This window comes from Anomaloglossus baeobatrachus, chromosome 8 (genome assembly GCF_048569485.1).
Source record: "Anomaloglossus baeobatrachus isolate aAnoBae1 chromosome 8, aAnoBae1.hap1, whole genome shotgun sequence".
Lineage (NCBI taxonomy): Eukaryota > Metazoa > Chordata > Amphibia > Anura > Aromobatidae > Anomaloglossus > Anomaloglossus baeobatrachus.
In genome coordinates this window covers 210,861,197-210,880,574 of record NC_134360.1, presented here as the reverse complement: position 1 = coordinate 210,880,574, position 19,378 = coordinate 210,861,197, and the positions used below count along the sequence as shown (strand labels likewise).

General features: G+C 52.2%; 1 protein-coding gene across 2 annotated transcripts in view; it reads left to right on the top strand.

Annotated features, from left to right (window-relative positions):
• TNR (tenascin R) overlaps positions 1–19,378 on the top strand; it is a 616,331-nt gene that overhangs the window by 446,295 nt on the left and 150,658 nt on the right. For both annotated transcript variants that reach the window (XM_075320147.1, XM_075320148.1), the window contains 2 exons: positions 16,451–16,601; positions 17,025–17,294. In XM_075320147.1, the coding sequence (XP_075176262.1) occupies positions 16,451–16,601; positions 17,025–17,294 (421 nt within the window). The remainder of the gene's footprint in view (positions 1–16,450; positions 16,602–17,024; positions 17,295–19,378) is intronic.

Sequence of the window (19,378 nt, the reverse complement as noted above, 5' to 3'; positions counted from 1 at the left end):
AGGGCGCTGCGCTCACCACGCTCGGTTCCGGCGCTGCTGCTGCTCGGTGGCTCGAGCAGTGGGCCGGATCTGGGGACTCGAGCGGCGCTCCTCGCCCGTGAGTGAAAGGGGGGTGTTTTGGTTTGGGGATTTGGTCCGTGATGCCACCCACGGTTTGTGGTGAGGTTGGGGCACCACCGCTGCTGGTGACGGGGATCCCGGGAGCGATGGCAGGGAGCAGCTGGGATATTGTCTCCCCCTCTGTGGGTAGGGGTTGGTTGTCCCGGGGCCCGGGTGAGGTGAAGCGGGGAGGTAAGGTTGGTGAGGTGCAGGGTCGCGGGGGCAGCACAGTGCCAGATGGCACGGTGGTACTCACTCAGCCAAGAACAGATGCAGAGTCTCCGGTAAAACAAACGGCTGGATGGACGGGTCCCGCAGCCGGCTGCTGTGGTTTCTCCCGGACGGTTGGTGGTGGCTGCCTTTCCCTGCACCTTTTGTGTAACTTCGGTCCCGATGGCTTCCCACCGGTAACCCGTGGATATAAGCCGGAGGAGCCCTTTTGCCCGCAAGCTCTGGCCCTGGGAATTCTAGCTGTGGCGGTAGCTGTATTTCCCTGTTGCTGTTTGGACGGTTGCCTTCAGTCGGGTCTTGGCTGTTTGGAAACCCCTGGGGTTCCGGTCACTAACGGATTTGACCTGTTTAACGGCGACTCCAAGCCTGGTCGGGGTCCGCAGGCCCTGCCGGTTTGTGCTGGCTTCTCTTCGCTCCCCGGTTCGGAACCGGCGGGCCACCGCCCGTCCCCGGTCCTACGGTTCCGCGTCGATCTGCCTCTCCTGCAGATGGCCACCACCGTCTGCCAACCTTGCTCTTGGTGCCCGGGCCACGTACCCGGACACGGTCAGTCTGCTCCTCTACTACCACTTTACTCCTCTCTCTTTCACCTCTCTAACTCATCTGACCTCCTTTCCCGCCTCCAGGACTTTGAACTCCACAGTGGGTGGGGCCAACCACCTGGCTCCACCCCACCTGGTGTGGACATCAGCCCCTGAAGGGAGGCAACAAGGATTTGGTGTTTGGCTGATGTGCCTATCTCGGGGTGTGGGGTGTGTTGTTGCAGTACCTGTGACGACCTGGCTAGTCCAGGGTGCCACATATAGCTGGCTGCAGTATGAGTTTAAGGGAACCTGTCAGCTACTTACTTGTGGGGTGCTCAGGTCTGGTCCCATGGGCATCGCTGGTCTGACTCTTAACCCAGTGCATCTGTGACGCCCTGGGCAAGCCAGGGGTCACAGGTCACTACACCACACGCACCCCACATTCCCTGCAGGGACACCGAAGTCAAAACTTGAAATCCTTGTTGCCTTCCTCCAGGGGCTGGTGTTCACACCAGGGAGTGGGCCAGGCGGTTGGCTCCACCCACCGAGGAGTTCACAGCTCTGGAGGCGGGAAAACCAGGCAGATAAGTGTTAGAGTTGAAAGTGAAAGGAAGTGAAGGGAAGTGGTAAAAGAGCAACAGAGAAAGTGACAGAAAGAAGCCTGAAGTTAGTCCGGGTGTGTGCCCCGGACTGAGACAGCAAGGTTGGCAGACGGCGGTGACCGTCTGCAGGCAAGACTGATTGGAGGTTGCCGAATGGACCGTGGACGGGTGGTGACCCGGCGGTACCGGAGCGGTATACGAAGATTAGTCAGCACCAGGGCAGGGGCCTTTCGGATCCCGGCAAGGCTAGGAGTCGCCATAATTTGCCAAATCCGTCAGTGAAGGGGACGACTGTCTCTCAACAACTAAGTCCCGATTGAAGGCAACAGTCCGATCGTTAAGGGGAGACACCGCTACCGCCAAGGCACCAGTTTCCCAGGGCCAGCACCTGCAGGCAAGAGTGGAGCTCCTCCGGTTCATATCCAGGCCGGGGAGCGGGTTACCGGTGGGAACCCATCGCAACCAAACAACAACACATAGGTGCAGGAAAGAGATCGTCACCATCACCTGCAGGGGATATCAACAGTGCAGCCGTCTGAGGGACCCGTCCAACCAGCCGTTTGTTTACCGAGAACTGTGTCGTGTTTACTGGCTGAGTGAGTACCTCCATGCCGTGCGGCACAGCGCTGCCCCTGCGCCCCTGCACCTCCACAGGCCCCCTACCCACCTGCCCACCATCCAACCCACATCCCTGGGCTCCGGGATCACCAACCCCTACCCACGGAGGGGCAACACAACAACTGGCTGCTCCATACCATCACTCCCGGGATTCCCCAGCCAGAGCAGCGGTGGTGTACATCCCTTCACCACAACCGTGGGTGGCGTCACGGACAATCCACAATCCCCACACCCAAAAACCCCCTTTCACTCACGGGCGAGGAGCGCTGCTAGAGTCCCCGGGATCCGGCTCGTCGCTCGAGCCACTGAGCAGCAGCAGGCCGCAGCAGCCGCGGCAGCCGGACCCGAGCAGTAGGGAGAGCGCGGCGTCCCCTCCTCCGCCCGCGACAACTTGGCGTCACGAACAGGATCTTGCCGCTCTGCCGTCTGGTAGAGGTGCGCCTTGTTACCGCCGGAGGTGTCCGGCCAGAAAATTTCAGAAGCCGCCATCTTTGGCGCGAAAAGTCCCCGCTCGAGCCTCTTCTCGAGTAGTGGAGGCGCGAAGGCCAAAACCCCGCCCCGATAGAGGAGGGGCCGGAAAGAAGCTAAGGGGGACGCGATGGCGGCTGGCTGCATGTGAGCGCAGCTATAAAAGCAGGGACGCCAGGACTCTGCAGTCACCCTGTTCCTGGAAAGCACGACTGCCGAGATGTCCGCTCCAGCTAATAACAGCGAGACCCCCGCACCCGGCACGGCGACATGGTTGAGGGACCGGACCGTCCCGCTGAGTAATCGTCTGCAGGCCCACATGCAACTCCTCCTGGAGGAGTGGGAGACCGACATGGCGGACGTGGTGGCTGCTATGTGGAGACGCGAGGTGGAAGAGCATTTGGAGGAGCGGGTAAGAGACTCACGCCCCTGTATTCCTAAGGGATCGGCCGTTGGAGCTGAGGGGCCCGGCCGGCTTCCGCTCACCCTGCCTCTCTCCCCGCTACCCGTGATAGCTGCTGCCGCTCCGCCATTAGGCCCGCTACCTGCCCAACCGGTAGCGATACCCTGCCCAGTCGCTCCGGCGGACCAGCCGGCTGCAGACGTCCGGGACGTCCCTGAAGTACACCAGGGGGAACCGCTAGAACCGCGGCCCCTTAACAGCATGGTGCCAGAAGTCCCAGTAGAGACTGTGCCCGACCCTGAGCCCGGGACCGTGGCCTGGATGAGGGCCCGGGTGATTCAGTTCCACCAGCGTCAGCAGGAACAAATCCTCCAGATGATGGAGCAGTGGACCAGCGAAGTGGAGATGCTGACTACGACTGCCCCGAGGTACGGAGGGGGAATGGATGTAGCAGAGTCGACTGGTGACCCACGTCCCTATGTCCTACCTGGACCGGCCGCTGCGGCTGAGGGGCCCGGCCTAGTCTTGGCCTATGCATCACCCTTGCCGTTACTTATGGGGCGCCTCAGTGTAAGCTCGCCCAATCTGCTGCTCCGTGCTACCGCAGAAGGGGCTAAAGTGCTGGATGCTGGAGGCCAGGAGGCTGCGGCAGCTGGCGGTGACCCGCCTGACGCAGGAACAAGAGATGATGACTCCGGCCCCAGCCCCGGGTCCGCTGCTGAGTTGGAAAAGGCAATGGAGCGTGCCCGTTATGTAGGAGGTCCAGTGGTCTTCCACACCCCGCGTACCGGTGGAAATGGGTACCAGGTGCCCCTGTCACAGCAGGCATGTCAGTGCATGTTTGATATGCTGGTGGAGGGTGATGGATCCGCTCTAGCTGAATACCAGGAGTAATGGCAGCGGAGCACCGTTGTCCAGTCCCCGTTGGGACCACCACTGATTTTTGTTTGAAAAGTTTTGAAAGTTTAAAAATGATGAGATGATTACCGAACAGTCACCTGATTCACCGTGATTGAGAAAACCGGCCATTGCCGGCACCGTTGTCCCCGTGGGGACCGTTTAAAATGTTTGCATGGAGAACTTTCCATGGACAAGCCCGTGAACTTGCAGGGCAACCACAGACGCTAGTGGCATGTAAATAGTTGTTTTACCGTTACCGTTTCCGCAGTGCCGCCTCCGGAGAGGCAGGTTGGAGGGAGGGCCCGCAGTAGAGCCGGCTGGGGCCCAGCCACCACAGGAACCGGTGGCTACCCTCTGGAGGGGAAGGACAGATCCCACTCGGGTAACTTGTGCTGGACTTGGGTCAAGGGGTGCTGCCTGGGTTTTAGGGGCAGCATCAGGGCCAGGTTGCTTGGGTGGGAGAGAGCGGAGACCGTAACCGTAAACCGTTTGCAACATTTAAGAATTGAACCTCCCGATGTGGGATGATGCCATAAACTGTAAATATGTTACCGTTTTTCTATTTTTCAGAAAACAAAAAGGAAAATAAAACCGGTGTTGGACGGGCAGCCCGAGGACGGTCTGCATTTTGCTAAGGGGGAATGTGACGCCCTGGGCAAGCCAGGGGTCACAGGTCACTACACCACACGCACCCCACATTCCCTGCAGGCACACCGAAGTCAAAACTTGAAATCCTTGTTGCCTTCCTCCAGGGGCTGGTGTTCACACCAGGGGGTGGGCCAGGCGGTTGGTTCCACCCACCGAGGAGTTCACAGCTCTGGAGGCGGGAAAACCAGGCAGATGACTGTTAGAGTTGAAAGTGAAAGGAAGTGAAGTGAAGTGGTAAAAGAGCAACAGAGAAAGTGACAGAAAGAAGCCTGAAGTTAGTCCGGGTGTGTGCCCCGGACTGAGACAGCAAGGTTGGCAGACGGCGGTGACCGTCTGCAGGCGAGACTGATTGGAGGTTGCCGAAAGGACCGTGGACGGGTGGTGACCCGGCGGTACCGGAGCGGTATACGAAGATTAGTCAGCACCAGGGCAGGGGCCTTTCGGATCCCGGCAAGGCTAGGAGTCGCCATAATTTGCCAAATCCGTCAGTGAAGGGGACGACTGTCTCTCAACAACTAAGTCCCGATTGAAGGCAACAGTCCGATCGTTAAGGGGAGACACCGCCACCGCCAAGGCACCAGTTTCCCAGGGCCAGCGCCTGCGGGCAAGAGTGGAGCTCCTCCGGTTCATATCCAGGCCGGGGAGCGGGTTACCGGTGGGAACCCATCGCAACCAAACAACAACACATAGGTGCAGGAAAGAGATCGTCACCGTCACCTGCAGGGGATATCAACAGTGCAGCCGTCTGAGGGACCCGTCCAACCAGCCGTTTGTTTACCGAGAACTGTGTCGTGTTTACTGGCTGAGTGAGTACCTCCGTGCCGTGCGGCACAGCGCTGCCCCTGCGCCCCTGCACCTCCACAGGCCCCCTACCCACCTGCCCACCATCCAACCCACATCCCTGGGCCCCGGGATCACCAACCCCTACCCACGGAGGGGCAACACAACAACTGGCTGCTCCATACCATCACTCAAGGGATTCCCCAGCCAGAGCAGCGGTGGTGTACATCCCTTCACCACAACCATGGGTGGCGTCACGGACAATCCACAATCCCCACACCCAAAAACCCCCTTTCACTCACGGGCGAGGAGCGCCGCTAGAGTCCCCGGGATCCGGCTCGTCGCTTGAGCCACCGAGCAGCAGCAGGCCGCAGCAGTAGCGGCAGCCGGACCCGAGCAGTAGGGAGAGCGCGGTGTCCCCTCCTCCGCCCGCGACACATCCTTTCTGCTTGCGATCGCCAGCCTCCTTCTTGAGCTGTGTGGATGACGTGTCCTACGTCATCCACACAGTGTCCTCCATTGCGTTACTGCACATGCGCACTTCTCTCTGCCCTGGTGTGCATCATAGTGCGCATGCGCGGGCATCTTTTTACCTGTGCAAAGGTCCAAAAATATCTTATGCTCTGGGCATAAAGAAGTGTGCGTGCTCAGGAGTGCTATGGAGGATACTATGTGCATGACGTAGGGTGTGTCATCCACACAAAGCAAGAAGGAGGACGGCGATCGTAAACAGAGACCAGCAACACCCATGAGTAGAGGACAGGTTCACTTTAAATCAGAATCCAATAGTGAGCTTACTCTGACGGTCTGTCATCAAGTTTGTGATTCTTTTATCTGTGTTTTCTAAACTCATCTCAGCTAATATATGACCACAGAATAGGAAACAAAGCCAAATTGTGCACAATTTATAATGAAACCAAATTGCAAAAGCGGAAATACACACATAAAATAAGATTGTCCCCAAAGGTAGACAACTTGGTGGAAAATTGGCCAAAGACCAGACAAGAATAAGTGGGTTCCGCACATGTATTGCGTAAGCATCAGTACAGCCAAAAAGTCATTTTTCCCCTTTGACTTTCTACCTTTTTTTGCTCCTTTAGTGTCCTAAGGGCGGCTTTGCACACTACGACATCGCAGGTGCGATGTCGGTGAGGTCAAATCGAAAGTGACGCAGATCCGGCGTCACTTGCGATGTCGTAGTGTGTAAATCCTAGATGATACGATGAACGAGCGCAAAAGCGTCGTTATCGTATCATCGCTGCAGCCTCCGACATTTCCATAATGCCGGTGCAGCGACAGGTACGATGTTGTTCCTCGCTCCTGCGGCAGCACACATCGCTGTGTGTGAAGCCGCAGGAGCAAGGAACTTCACCTTACCTGCCGCCGGCTGCAATGAGAAGGACGGAGGTGGGCGGGATGTTTACATCCTGCCCATCTCCGCCCCTCCGCTTCAATTGGCCGCCTGCCGTGTGACGTCACTGTGACGCCGCACGACCCGCCCCCTAAGGAAGGAGGCGGGTCGCCGGCCAGAGGGACGTCGCACGCAGGGCCGGATTAAGGTTGGTGGGGGCCCCTGGGCAGAAAATCTGGTGGGGGCCCCATAACGTTAACATTTTTAGCCATAACAGTAGAGCGCGAACTGTAGCATTTAGATAGAAATCCAATGAACATTTATCCTGTTCTGCCACATTCAGATTTACAGTACTACAATACAGACAAAGTCCAGGATCACTCACAGCCGTCACTTATACACGGAAAGTAGAGTTAAGGCTGCTTTACACATTTCGATCTCGTATGCCCGTGTCGCACAAACGATTACCCCCATCACACGTACCTTCCAAACGACCTCGCTGTGGGCAGCGAACATCCACTTCCTGGAGTGCGAGGGACATTCGGCGTCACAGCAACGTCAGACAGCGGCCGGCCAATAGAAGCGGAGGGGCGGAGATGAGTGGGGCGTAAACATCCCGCCCACCTCCTTCCTTCCGCATTGCCGGCAGTACGCAGGTAAGCTGCAGTTCATTGTTCCCGGGGTATCACACGGAGCGATGTGTGCTGCTTCAAGAACGATGAACAACCAGACGTTCAATTTTTAGAAAATGAACGACGTGTCAGCGATCAACGTTTTAACGCACAATCAGGGTCGCACGTAGCTGTCACACACTACAATATCACTAACGATGCCGGATGTGCGTCACTTACGACGTGACACATTGTTAGATATATTGTAGAGTGTAAGGGGCACTTTGCACACTGCGACATCGCAGGTGCGATGTCGGTGGGGTCAAATTGAAAATGACGCACTTCCGGCATCGCATGCGACATCGCAGTGTGTAAAGGCTGGATGATACGATTAACGAGCGCAAAAGCGTCGTAATCGTATCATCGGTACAGCGTCGGCGTAATCCATAATTACGCTGACGCAATGGTCCGATGTTGTTCCTCGCTCCTGCGGCAGCACACATCGCTGTGTGTGAAGTCGCAGGAGCGAGGAACGTCTCCTACCGGCCTCACTGTGGCTTCCGTAGGATATGCGGAAGGAAGGAGGTGGGCAGGATGTTTACATCCTGCTCATCTCCGCCCCTCCGCTCTGATTGGCCGCCTGCCGTGTGACGTCGCAGTGACGCCGCACGACCCGCCCCCTTAACAAGGAGGCGGGTCGCCGGCCATAGGGACGTCGCACGGCAGGTGAGTGTGTGTGTGAAGCTGGCGTAGCGATAACTTTCGCTACGCCAGCTATCACCACATATCGCTGCTGCGACGGGGGCGGGCACTATCGCACTCGGCATCGCAGCATCGGCCTGCGATGTCGTAGTGTGCAAAGCCCGCCTAAAGCTTTACTCACATTTTTTACTGATCCCAATGTTAAGGCAGCCAGGGCCGGCTCCAGGTTTTTGTGGCCTCCGGGTGAAAGAGTCTCAGTGGACCCCATCCACACACAGACACGCACACACACATACAGGCATACATATACATATTTGAAGACAAATTCAGAAAAATACATATAAACAGACAAATATATGCACAGTCATATACACTGACATATATGCAGACACAGACGCATTAGGGGTCGTGCGCACGTTGTGTAATTCCATGCATTTACACTGCGTATAGCACTGCAGTGTAAATGCATGCGTTCTGCGTCCCCTATACAAGCTATGTAGATTGTGCATGATACGCGCGCACGTAGCTTTTATGAATGCAGTGATTTGGGTGCTAAAATGTTGACCCAAATCTGTGCGTTCATAAAATGAGCATGTCAATTATTCCGTGCGCTATGGATGCAGCTCCCGCTCTGTCTATGGTGGGGGCAGCAGCCATAGCGCATGAAATCGGATTTTCTGTACAGAAAAACTGAATCCATTATGCAGTGTTTCTGCAGCGATTTGACGCGCACATGTGCTGTCAAATCGCTGCAGAATATTCAGCAGTTACGTGTGCATGAGCCTTTACAGGTATTAATATGGGGAAATCGCCAGCAGCCTCACTCACCTCTCCCGCTTGTTTCCGTCCAGCTCCTTCAGGACATGTGGCTGTGTTTCACGATGGCTGTCACTAACACACATGACTGCACACTGACGTTACTGGAGTGGCAAACAGCTCTGGTGGTGTACTCATTACTGCGATGGGTGACATAGCGCTCTGGGGGACCCATATAGTTCTGGGGGGGGCCGCACAGACTGCTCTAATTCATATATACACACACACAGTACTGCTTCTTACACACACAGCTCTGACACACACACACTACAATGCACCCTCTACACACACACACAATGCACCCCACATCACCTCCTACACACACACAATGCACCCCACATCACCACACACTACAATGCAGCCCCCCACACACACACACTGCACCCCACATCACCTCCTACACACACACACACAATGCACCCCACATCACCTCGCACACACACACACACACACACACACAATGCACCCCACATCACCACACACACACACACACACACACACATAATGCACCCCACATCACCACACACATACACACACACACAATGCACCCCACATCATCTCACACACACACACACACAATGCACCCCACATCACCTCACACACACACACAATGCACCCCACATCACCTCACAAACACACACACAATGCACCCCACATCACCTCACACACACACAGAGAATACAATGCACCCCCCATTACACCTCCCCCCACATAAAATACAATGCACCCCCCCATTAACCCTCCCCCACACACAATACAATGCACCCCCCCATTAACCCTCCCCCACACACAATACAATGCACCCCTCATTACCCTTCCCCACACAGAATACAATGCACCCTCCATTACCCTTCCCCACACACACGATACAATGCACCCTCCATTACCCCTCCACCCACACACAATACAACCCCCCCCCCTACACACACAAATTACACTGCCCCATCACTACACACTCCTCCCCCCTTCCTCGGAATACAGTACTCCTCCTCTGCCTGTCACAGAGCTGTGTTCCTTCACAAATGTTCCCCGTTGTGTCCTCAGCCCCTCCTCACTCATCCCCATTAATTACACCTGTCTCTTCAGCTCCTTCATGGAGCGCTCGCTTCCTCTTGTCCCCTGTGTGGCGCCTGCAGCACTGTGATGACGTCAGCAAGGTGCTGATCTCATCACGTTGCTGCACGTCGGGGGCGGGGCCGGGTCCCGGCACGCTGTTCAAATGTATTTACGTCTGAAAGATGCAAATACATTTGAATAGGAACGGAAAGAGGAAGCTGCGGTCATCGGCTCTGCTGCGCTCCTCTACACTGGGTGCATGCCGAGCACAGCACACAGCAGAGCCGACAGAGCACAGCGCGCTGCCTCCTGCTAGTGTGCCTGGCATGCACACAGTGTAGAGGAGCGCAGCGGGGACAGCAGATACAGCAGCGCACTACACCGTGCCCCTGCTTCTAGGGAGGGGGAGAGAGGGGAGGGGGGGCAGCTGCCCGCCCCTCGCTGGGTACGGCCGCAGCACATAGCAGGGAGCATTAGCACACCTGACCCCGGAAGTACAAGCGGCCGCTGGTACTTCCGGTGTCAATCAGCGTCCTGTGCCCGCAGTTTGTTTTTGCGTCTTCAAGACGCAGATACAAATAAATAGCGGTGCTTCAACACCCCGCGCCCCCCCCCCCCCCCGAAAACACAGCTGATTTATTAGACTGTCTTTACGGAGGGGGAGAGGGTGTGAAGAAAAAAAAATGCTGACAGGTGCCAAGTATGGTGGGGGCCCCCTTAAAAGCTCTTTTGGTGGGGGCCCCTGGGCTGGAGCCCCGTCTGCCCTGCCTATAATCCGGCCCTGGTCGCACGGCAGGTATGTGCGTGTAAAGCTGCCGTAGCAATAATAATCGCTACGACAGCTTTCACTAGATATCGAACGTGCGACGGGAGCGGGACTATCGCTGCAGCATCGGTAACACATTGTTACCGATGTTGCAACGTGCAAAGCCCGCCTAAAGCTCAGGATACATTCAGGACAGTGCAGACTGCCAACATGTCTTTAATTGTGCCTTCTTGCTAACACACGGACTCCATATCTTCCAGCATCTCAGTTAGATTCTTCCATATAAACTCTATATGATGGGGTAATGGTAGTTTGCTAAACAAGTGACAGTTCAGCAATCTTCATGATAAGCAGCAAAACTAAGCAATTACAGGTAAGTTTTATCCTGTCAGCATCCGGCAAAGAGAGAAGGAATTGATGTTGCTATGGAAACTCAGCAAAGGATTGCGTTTTACTAAGCCGACACACGGTATGAGGTCCGGCTGCACAGGACGGACAGAACTGGGAAAAATAATCTGAATAATTTAGAAAATAAATGGTAGCCCCAAGCAGACTATTCGTGCCAAAGCTAAAAATACATACAAGTTAGGGATAGTAAATTAATATTTCATGATTACCATTAACCAACTGCCATCTACAGCACTTGTAACAATTGTTTTTAGAATTATTAATGAGCCAATGTGGCGTGGAGCAGTAGTAATGGGAGAGGGATTGACTCTGAATGCCCCCGCATGCTACATGGAATGACTTGTCCTGGCTTGGTGTGTGGAATTGTGTTGTGTGGCCTGTGAACCTGTGTAGGTTGGAGATGTGAAGCCCAACAGGTACGGTGTCGCGGTGCATTACCTTTAGGGACTCCACGTGATGGGACGGTCTGGTCACAGGTAGGGAACCTTCGTTTTGGGATTGTCGTGACGCCACTCTCAGAATTGCGGTCAATGGGGACCGTCACTGCAGATTAAGGGATGCCTGGGGCTGATGGTGGGTGCAGTCAGTTGTAATGGCCTCCTGAGAGTGAGGCAAGCCCCAGGGCCCTGGTTAGGTGTGTGGAACCACAGGTCGCAGAATGACTTAAACTCTGTCCAAGAAGTCTTTTAACGTGTTTACTCACTGTTTGGTGGTCACTGTGAGATGCCCGGGCGACACTGCGATAACCAGGTGGAACCAGGAATTCCAGAAGGCCATTCTGAGGGTAGCTGTCCACTCGCCCTCCTTGCACTCCTTTTGTTTGGGAGGATCCCTTACTTGAAGTGTGGTAGGATTCCTCCAGGGAAGCTGTTTCTAAACCCCGCTCCCCTCTCTGGCCCGTCTGCCGGCAGCGTGACCTTGGTGGGATGGCTTCTGGCCCTGTCCCCTTATGGGCCTGGTGATTGCTGCTTGGCTCGGACTATGTGTGGTGGTGGTGAGGGCATGAAGTACCCCCACCTGAAGGTTGAGCAGCTCTGGATGATTTGCTGCCTGCTCTGGGGACCTGTCTCCCCTTGCGTGCTGGAATACCAGGGATCTCCTTACTCAGCCATCCCTCTCTCTGGGTGTCTTTCAGGCCGACCCACAGGTACCCTTTCTCCCCCTTGTTCAGCTACTGCACTCCACAGGGCCTGGCTAGCATGAGAGCCCTCTGCTCCCTTCCATACTCCTGGACACTCTGCTCCAGACCACTTGCTCCTCCGTCTCTTCCTGTCTGCCCTGCTTCCTAACAACCAGCCTCTGAGCACACCCCTTGATGGGAATTGAAAGTTAACCTCTTCTGGCTACCCAAGGGTCCCTTTAATGGTGTGCAAGGCCTGGTCACTATGTGTTTGTGTGTGCACCTCATCCTGGCCTTTGGAGATTACCTGGAAGCACTGCCCCCAGCATGGGTGCAATACTCTATGGTGCCTGACCAGGTCAGGGGCGCCACACATACTGCCGCTGATGTCAGCTGACCAGGACCGGATGATGACTCACACTCACAAGGGACAAGTAGATGTGGGCGATGGACTGACTCTGGACGCCTCAACAACTATATAGCATGACTGGTCCTGGTTGGGTGTGTGGAATTGTGTCATATGGGCTGTGAACCCTTGTAGGCTGCATACTGCCGCTGATGTCGGCTGACCAGGACTGGATGATGACTCAAACTCACAAATGACAAGGAACAAGTAGTTGTGGGTGAAGGACTGACTCTGGATGCCCCAACACGCTACATGGAATGACTGATCCTAGCTGGGTGTGTGGAAGTGTGCTTTGTGGGCTGTGAACCTCTGTTGGCCGCATACTGCCGCTGATATTGGCTGACCACGACTGGATGATGACTCGCACTAACAAGAGACAAGTAGTCGTGGGCGAGAGACTGACTCTAAATACCCCGGCACGCTTCATGGAATGACTGGTCCTGGCTGGGTGTGTGGAATTGTGTTTGTGGGCTGTGAAATCGTGTAGGCCACATACTGCTGTTGACATCAGCTGACCAGGACGGGATGACAACTCACACTCACAAGGGGACCAACTGTAAAGGGTGCTTTACATGCTGCGACATCGCTAATGATATATCGGTGGGGTCACGTCGTTAGTGACGCACATCCAGCGTCGTTAGCGACATCGCAGCGTGTGACACCTAGGTGCGACGATCAACGATCGCAAAAACGTCAAAAATCGTTGATCGTTGACACGTCGTTGGTGGTGCATGCCGCTGGTTGTTCGTCGTTCCTGCGGCATCACACGTAAAGTGCCCTTTAGTTTCAAACAGCTCTTTATTCAACGTATCATTCCTTGCAACAACTTCACACTCCAGATAGTGTGCACTTATCTTCCAGCATGTTACAGTTGTGTAAGGCAGGTTCAGACACAGTGTAAGTTGATACTGGGTGGCTTCAGATCTTACTGGTCCCGTGAGTTCTTGCACAACCCAGTCCAGCTTTACAGCACACACTGTGTTGATCCCCTTCCTTTCCAGCAGTCCCTTGTCCAGTCTACTTAAGGGTCCCATCATGACTGGAGTCAAGCTTTGGCACTCCCAGACATTTAGCGGAAAACCGATTGGGTAGTTGACTATGTTCACACTCCAGTTAGGGTGAACCTTGTACCTTGACGATTAAAGAGGTGGTTCACTACTTTGCAATAGTGACCAGATCTCTCTAAAACAGATAGGGAAGGCTTTTTCTAAATATCTTGTGTGGGGACACGGGGGTCAGTGGGTGCTCTCATCCGCTGGCCCGGCCGCCTTTAGAAAGACAGCATGGCCTAGGGCTCATCCCAAATGAACGCCCGACCTCCTTAACCGTGGGCGGAACACTAATCAGACAACACAGGGTGAGGGACTCACAATAGTAAGACTTTAATGGATCCCCAAACAATTAACGGAACATAGCACATAACCAGCAAAACACACAAATGTAACAGGCAACAGAGTCTCACCCTTCCGCTGGCTCACCAGGGATTTGAATGTCCGTGCCGCAGAGCTTCCAGGGCTACTTACTCCAATCCAGCAGCACCCCGCTTTGGGCGGGCACCCACCGAGACTGGAATAACACCAGATTTAGGAGGCTGGCTGAGGTCTGAAAGTCTGTAGCCAGGTGACCAAATTGTCCCAACCTGGGTTACTTCCTTAAGTAGTCTCTGGTGTGATAATGTGTTATAATCCTGGCAGCCGGAGTCGGAATCCCTAGACTGTGGTATGGTCTCCAATGGGAATCGAAGTCCCTAGATTGAAACCATGTAGCCAAGTGACCCTGTAGTCGGAGCCAAAGTCCCTAGACCGAGTCCACAAGGTATCCTGGTTCTGATCCCCTAGCCAGCTCCTAAGAGCTTAGACTGGATCATGCAACAACCAACAACAACTGGTGACTTAAAGAAGTCCCTTTTTATAGCCATCGCCTTCCCTTCGGATATACTGTGCCCTTATCGGATTGGTTGTACAAGGTTGCTTCTCTTATTGGATGAATTTCAAGCTATATTCAAATATCCAGAGACAAGGGTGAGACAGGTAAATTACATCACATCTAGCAATTAACTTAGTAAGACAATGGGAAGTTCGCATAATTGAGTTATCTGGGTGTCTGGCCTTCAGTGGCCAAAACAATTACATGAGTCAACAAAAACTTCAATACTAAACTCCCAAGAGTCTTGTAGAACAATGAGGGATTATCCCCCATCTATAAACAAACTGTCTTCATGCCTGGCTGAATGTTAAGAAAGTTAACCCATGCTAAGCATTGAGAGTCCATGTCGTCACACCTCGTTCAGCCAATTTTGCCTCTGACTGGTGCTATTGCAGTCCGCTCATCCCCATGAAGTGACCTCCTGGGCTCCGTGAACTCTCAGATCTGGTGATGTTATGTCAACTTCTAGTTGACCCGACATCACTGAGGACAGCCCCAGTCTTCCTGACTGATTGAGCTTTGGGCGGAGTTTCACCACTCGTCACAGCCCAGCATCACTCCTGCTTGCGGCACTCTGCAGCGAAGGAGAGAGCGCACAACATGCTGGGCTGTGATGAGTGGTGAAACACCACCCACAGCCCAGTCACTCAGGAAGACTGGGGCCGGGTTTGGTGATGTCAGGTCAACTGGAAGCTGCTAGATGCAAAACTGACATCAACTGTTTAAAAACCTAGAGAAATAAAACCATGTTTAAATGTAGAGTGCAAGATGGAAATGAGGGATTCAAACCCTGAAACCATCACTAGTCTCCAAAAATAGAGAGACCACAGTGACATTAAAGCCGGCGTCACACGCTACGATATATCGGGCGATATGTCGTCAGGGTCACGGATTCCGTGATGCACATCCAGCATCGTTAGAGATATCGTATTGTGTGACAGCTACGAACGACTGTGAACGAGCAAAAATACTCACCTTATCGTTGCTCGTTGACACGTCGTTCATTTTCATAAAGTTGTTCCTCCTTCTGCGCGCCGGTAGTTTGTCGTTCCCGAGGCAGCACACATCGCTCCGTGTGACACCCCGGGAACGATGAACACAGCTTACCTGCGTCTCGCCGCCAATGCGGAAGGAGGTGGGCGGGATGTTACGTCCCGCTCATCTCCGCCCCTCCGCTTCTATTGGGCGGCTGCTGTGTGACGTCGCTGTGACGCCGAACGTCCCTCCCCCTTCAGGAAGAGGATGTTTGCTGCCCACATCGAGGTCGTTAATGAGGTAAGTACGTGTGACAGCTGGTTACCGACTTTGTGCGCCACGGGCAACTAATTGCCCGTGACGCACAAACGACCTGGGGCGGGTGTGATAGCTCATGCGATCGCACGATATATCGTCCCGTGTAACGCCGGCCTAACTCTGCCAATATTATTATTATGATACTAAATTTATATAGTTTTTAGACATTTATGCTTTTGCACAATACTTTTAAAAATGTTTGTGCGTTATAATATTCCAAAGCCGTATCATCTTCATCTTTCCTTTGATTGACCTTTGTGAGGACTTACATTTTTTGTCGCATTCATTACTATCAGTTTGGGATACATTTGACTTTTAAATCTGTTTCTTTGTGTTATTCAGAAACATGATGAAAATAAATAAATTGGGGCACTGTTTTGTTTTTTTTTGTACCATACTCATCATCAGGGATAACTTATATGAGTGATTATAGTTTTTCTTATAATAGAGGCAGCTATACTATTTTTTCTCTTTTTTACATAGGGGAGTAGGGTTAAAGGAAAGAAAGGAATGGGTGAAAGAGAAAGAAACAAAAAAAGAGAAGAAAAAGCATTACAAGCATTTACAATATGAGTTTAGTATTTCTTAATAGTAAAATATTGATGAGCTCCTACGTTTCCTTCCATTGGCATTGGTATATATGTTACATTTTGTACAATGAAATTCTCCACTGCCAGTCATTTATTATAATGTTGATGCCCCTTCATTTCTTTCATTGACAGAATAACGAGGGTGGTCTGACTGTTCAGCTCCCCAGCAGCGTCACTTCTTATAACCAGACAGGGTTGAAGCCTGGTGAGGAGTACACCATCAGCATCATTTCCCTGAAGGAGCAGGCAAGAAGCCCCCCAACATCGGGCAGCGTTTCAACTGGTAAGAAAGCTGGCACAGCACATGTATCATGTAGACAAGTGGATGGCAACTGGAGGCCGAGGTCATTGTAATTGCTGAGGGCACTTGGTCTATATGTTACAAACGTGATGACAACCTTCTTGGCAGCTTTAATTCATCGTAAAAAAAAAAAGAAAAATAAAAGATAGTAGGGTGAAGATTAATACCGCGCCAAATGGCAAAAGATGTAGAAAAGATTTATGGTGACAGTGCATTAAGTACATTGGTCAGCTCAGGAAGTCAGCAATACCTTAGAAGTATATTGGCTTCCATCTAAACTAATGAATCTTTTGCTCGCACATACGGTAATCTTTGAAGGTCTGATCAAGGACGGTGATACGGTCATACTGAGAACAGCAAATTCACTCAAGAATACGGTTTAACAAGGGTTTGTTTTCTCCATAGTCATTGATGGCCCTTCTAACATCCTGGTTCGAGATGTTTCTGACACAGTAGCTTTCGTGGAATGGACTCCTGCGAGAGCAAAATTGGACTTCATCCAGCTGCAGTATGGACCCATAAATGGAGAAGGAGAGAAGACCACCTTCCGTCTGCAGCCCCCTTTGAGTCAGTACTCCATGCAAGTTCTGCGGCCTGGATCCCAGTATGAGGTGTCGGTGACTGGAATCCGTGGAGATACTCGCAGTGACCCTGTTAATGCCACCTTCATAACAGGTGGGCACGCTCATTAATTTACATACAGATAGGTTGTGGTTTTTATGGGATTGTAGTAGGGTGACTTCATCCTGCTCCATGACCACTGATTATGAGCACCTACAAGAACAAGACCCCCACCTATCTCTCGAAACACTGCTCTGAAGTGGGAAAAAAGAAATGTATATGGTGCTCAATGATAAGACGATGGGTCTACCCATCACTTTGTGCAAAAGTGGGCAAATCGATAGAGATATTCATAGATTATGCAGATTGTTTGGCCTTCAGACCAGTTTTTTTGAGCGATCACTGGGGGGGTCTCAGATCTCGGACTTCCACCAATCAGCAACATTTTGAAGCCTCTGTAACATATCGACTAACTTTTTACAAATGATAGTTAACCTTTTAACCTCTATTTCTGTCTTTTGGTCATGGGATCAGTGTCAGCACGGGAGCAGCAGATAAGTAGAGATGAGCGGACCTGTCGAAGTTCGGTTTGGCGAGTTCAGCCGAACTTTACATTAAGATCAGTTTGGGGCCCGAACTTGACCTGAACTCCAATGGAAATCACTCATTGGCCAGTTTAGGTCTCCGCCCACATGCAATCAGCCATAAACAGATCACTTCCGGGGTCAGGTGGACGGGGATTTTCCATTTATTTTTGTTTTGGTGCACACTACATCCGATCACGCTGTTGTTACCCCCACTGCAAGCCGTACAAACATGGCAGGCAGCTTGCACTGGGTTGAGCGCTGAGCATACCCGAGCACAGCGATGCTTCAAAGGAGTTCTGTGCTTTTGTACAGCAATTATTAAAGTAATGCAATAACCTCTTGCTGTAGATACTCAATATTTGGGATATGCTCACGAGTTTCATGCTTATTTGTTATGGGTTTTACTTTATGCATTGAAGAGATAGAAATATATTGAGATTTTTCATGCAGCGTGTGGAGCAAATTTAGTAACACCTTATTCCCATTTGCTTTCCACCTGGAAAATAAAGATGGCTTATGTATCTGGTGAATATTCCACTAAGGAAATTTTCAGCTGAGGATATTGAAAAAAAAAAAATAATAATAAAAAATATATATTTTCTATCAGGACGGTATTACAAATACTGGAATAGCTAGGAGGCATGTGCACATAATAAAGGCATAAAACTGCTGAGCTGGCCCTTTTCTTAAATCTTTCAACCTGCACTGAGTGAGATGAACTATGTGAGATATTCATCATGGACCAACCTTCCCTTTTGTCCTAAATCAAGATTGATTGACAGATGTCAGTGCATTAAACGTGATGGCTTCAACCTGCAGGACTATTGGAGAGGAGCCACATTTTCTGAAGCCGCAGTAGCTTAGGAATCTGTTAGTGAATTTTGGTTGCTTTGTCAAAGTGTTATAAGCACATCTAAATGTTTATATTGATATAGTGGCTTTGCTTCTTTAGAGCTTAAGAATGCCTTTTGCAAAAATTCCACTTATATTTAGAATAAAGTAATGAAAATATTCACCTGAAGATCTGCTTAAAGTGGATGTCCAGTTCAAAAACGTTATCCGTCTGGTGATATCATCCTGATCGGAGGGGGTCTGACCATTGGGAACAGCAACAATCGGTATGAAAAAACACTTTTATGGCCGTAAGTATGGAGTGGGAGTGCAGATGCGCTCAATACATTCCCTGTGGAGTCTGCAGTCACGTTTGGTTGTCATCCCCATAGCGAATGAATGGAGCGGCAGCTCCAGTGTAAGGGTACGTGCCCACAATCAAGACCTGCTGTGTTCTGGACACGGTGGGTCTTGACCTGAGGGGCCACAAGTCTGCTCTGCAGGAGACTGCAGCTGCTCATGCCCACAATCCTGACTTGGTCAGTTGTGGTCTCTCTCTTCTGTTCTCATGACTCTATAGCAAAAAATTGACAGGCTGTGGCTCATGAAGCTGCACCGCAGGTCAGTTTATGCTGCGGGAAGTACAAGCACAGTGGGCAGGAGCTTTCTAGAAATCCTATCTACTGTGCTTGCACTGTACAACACAGCTGAAGCACGCTGCATCCAAAAGCTGTGAACACAGATCGTGGGAACGCACCCTAAGGCTATGTGCCCACGTTG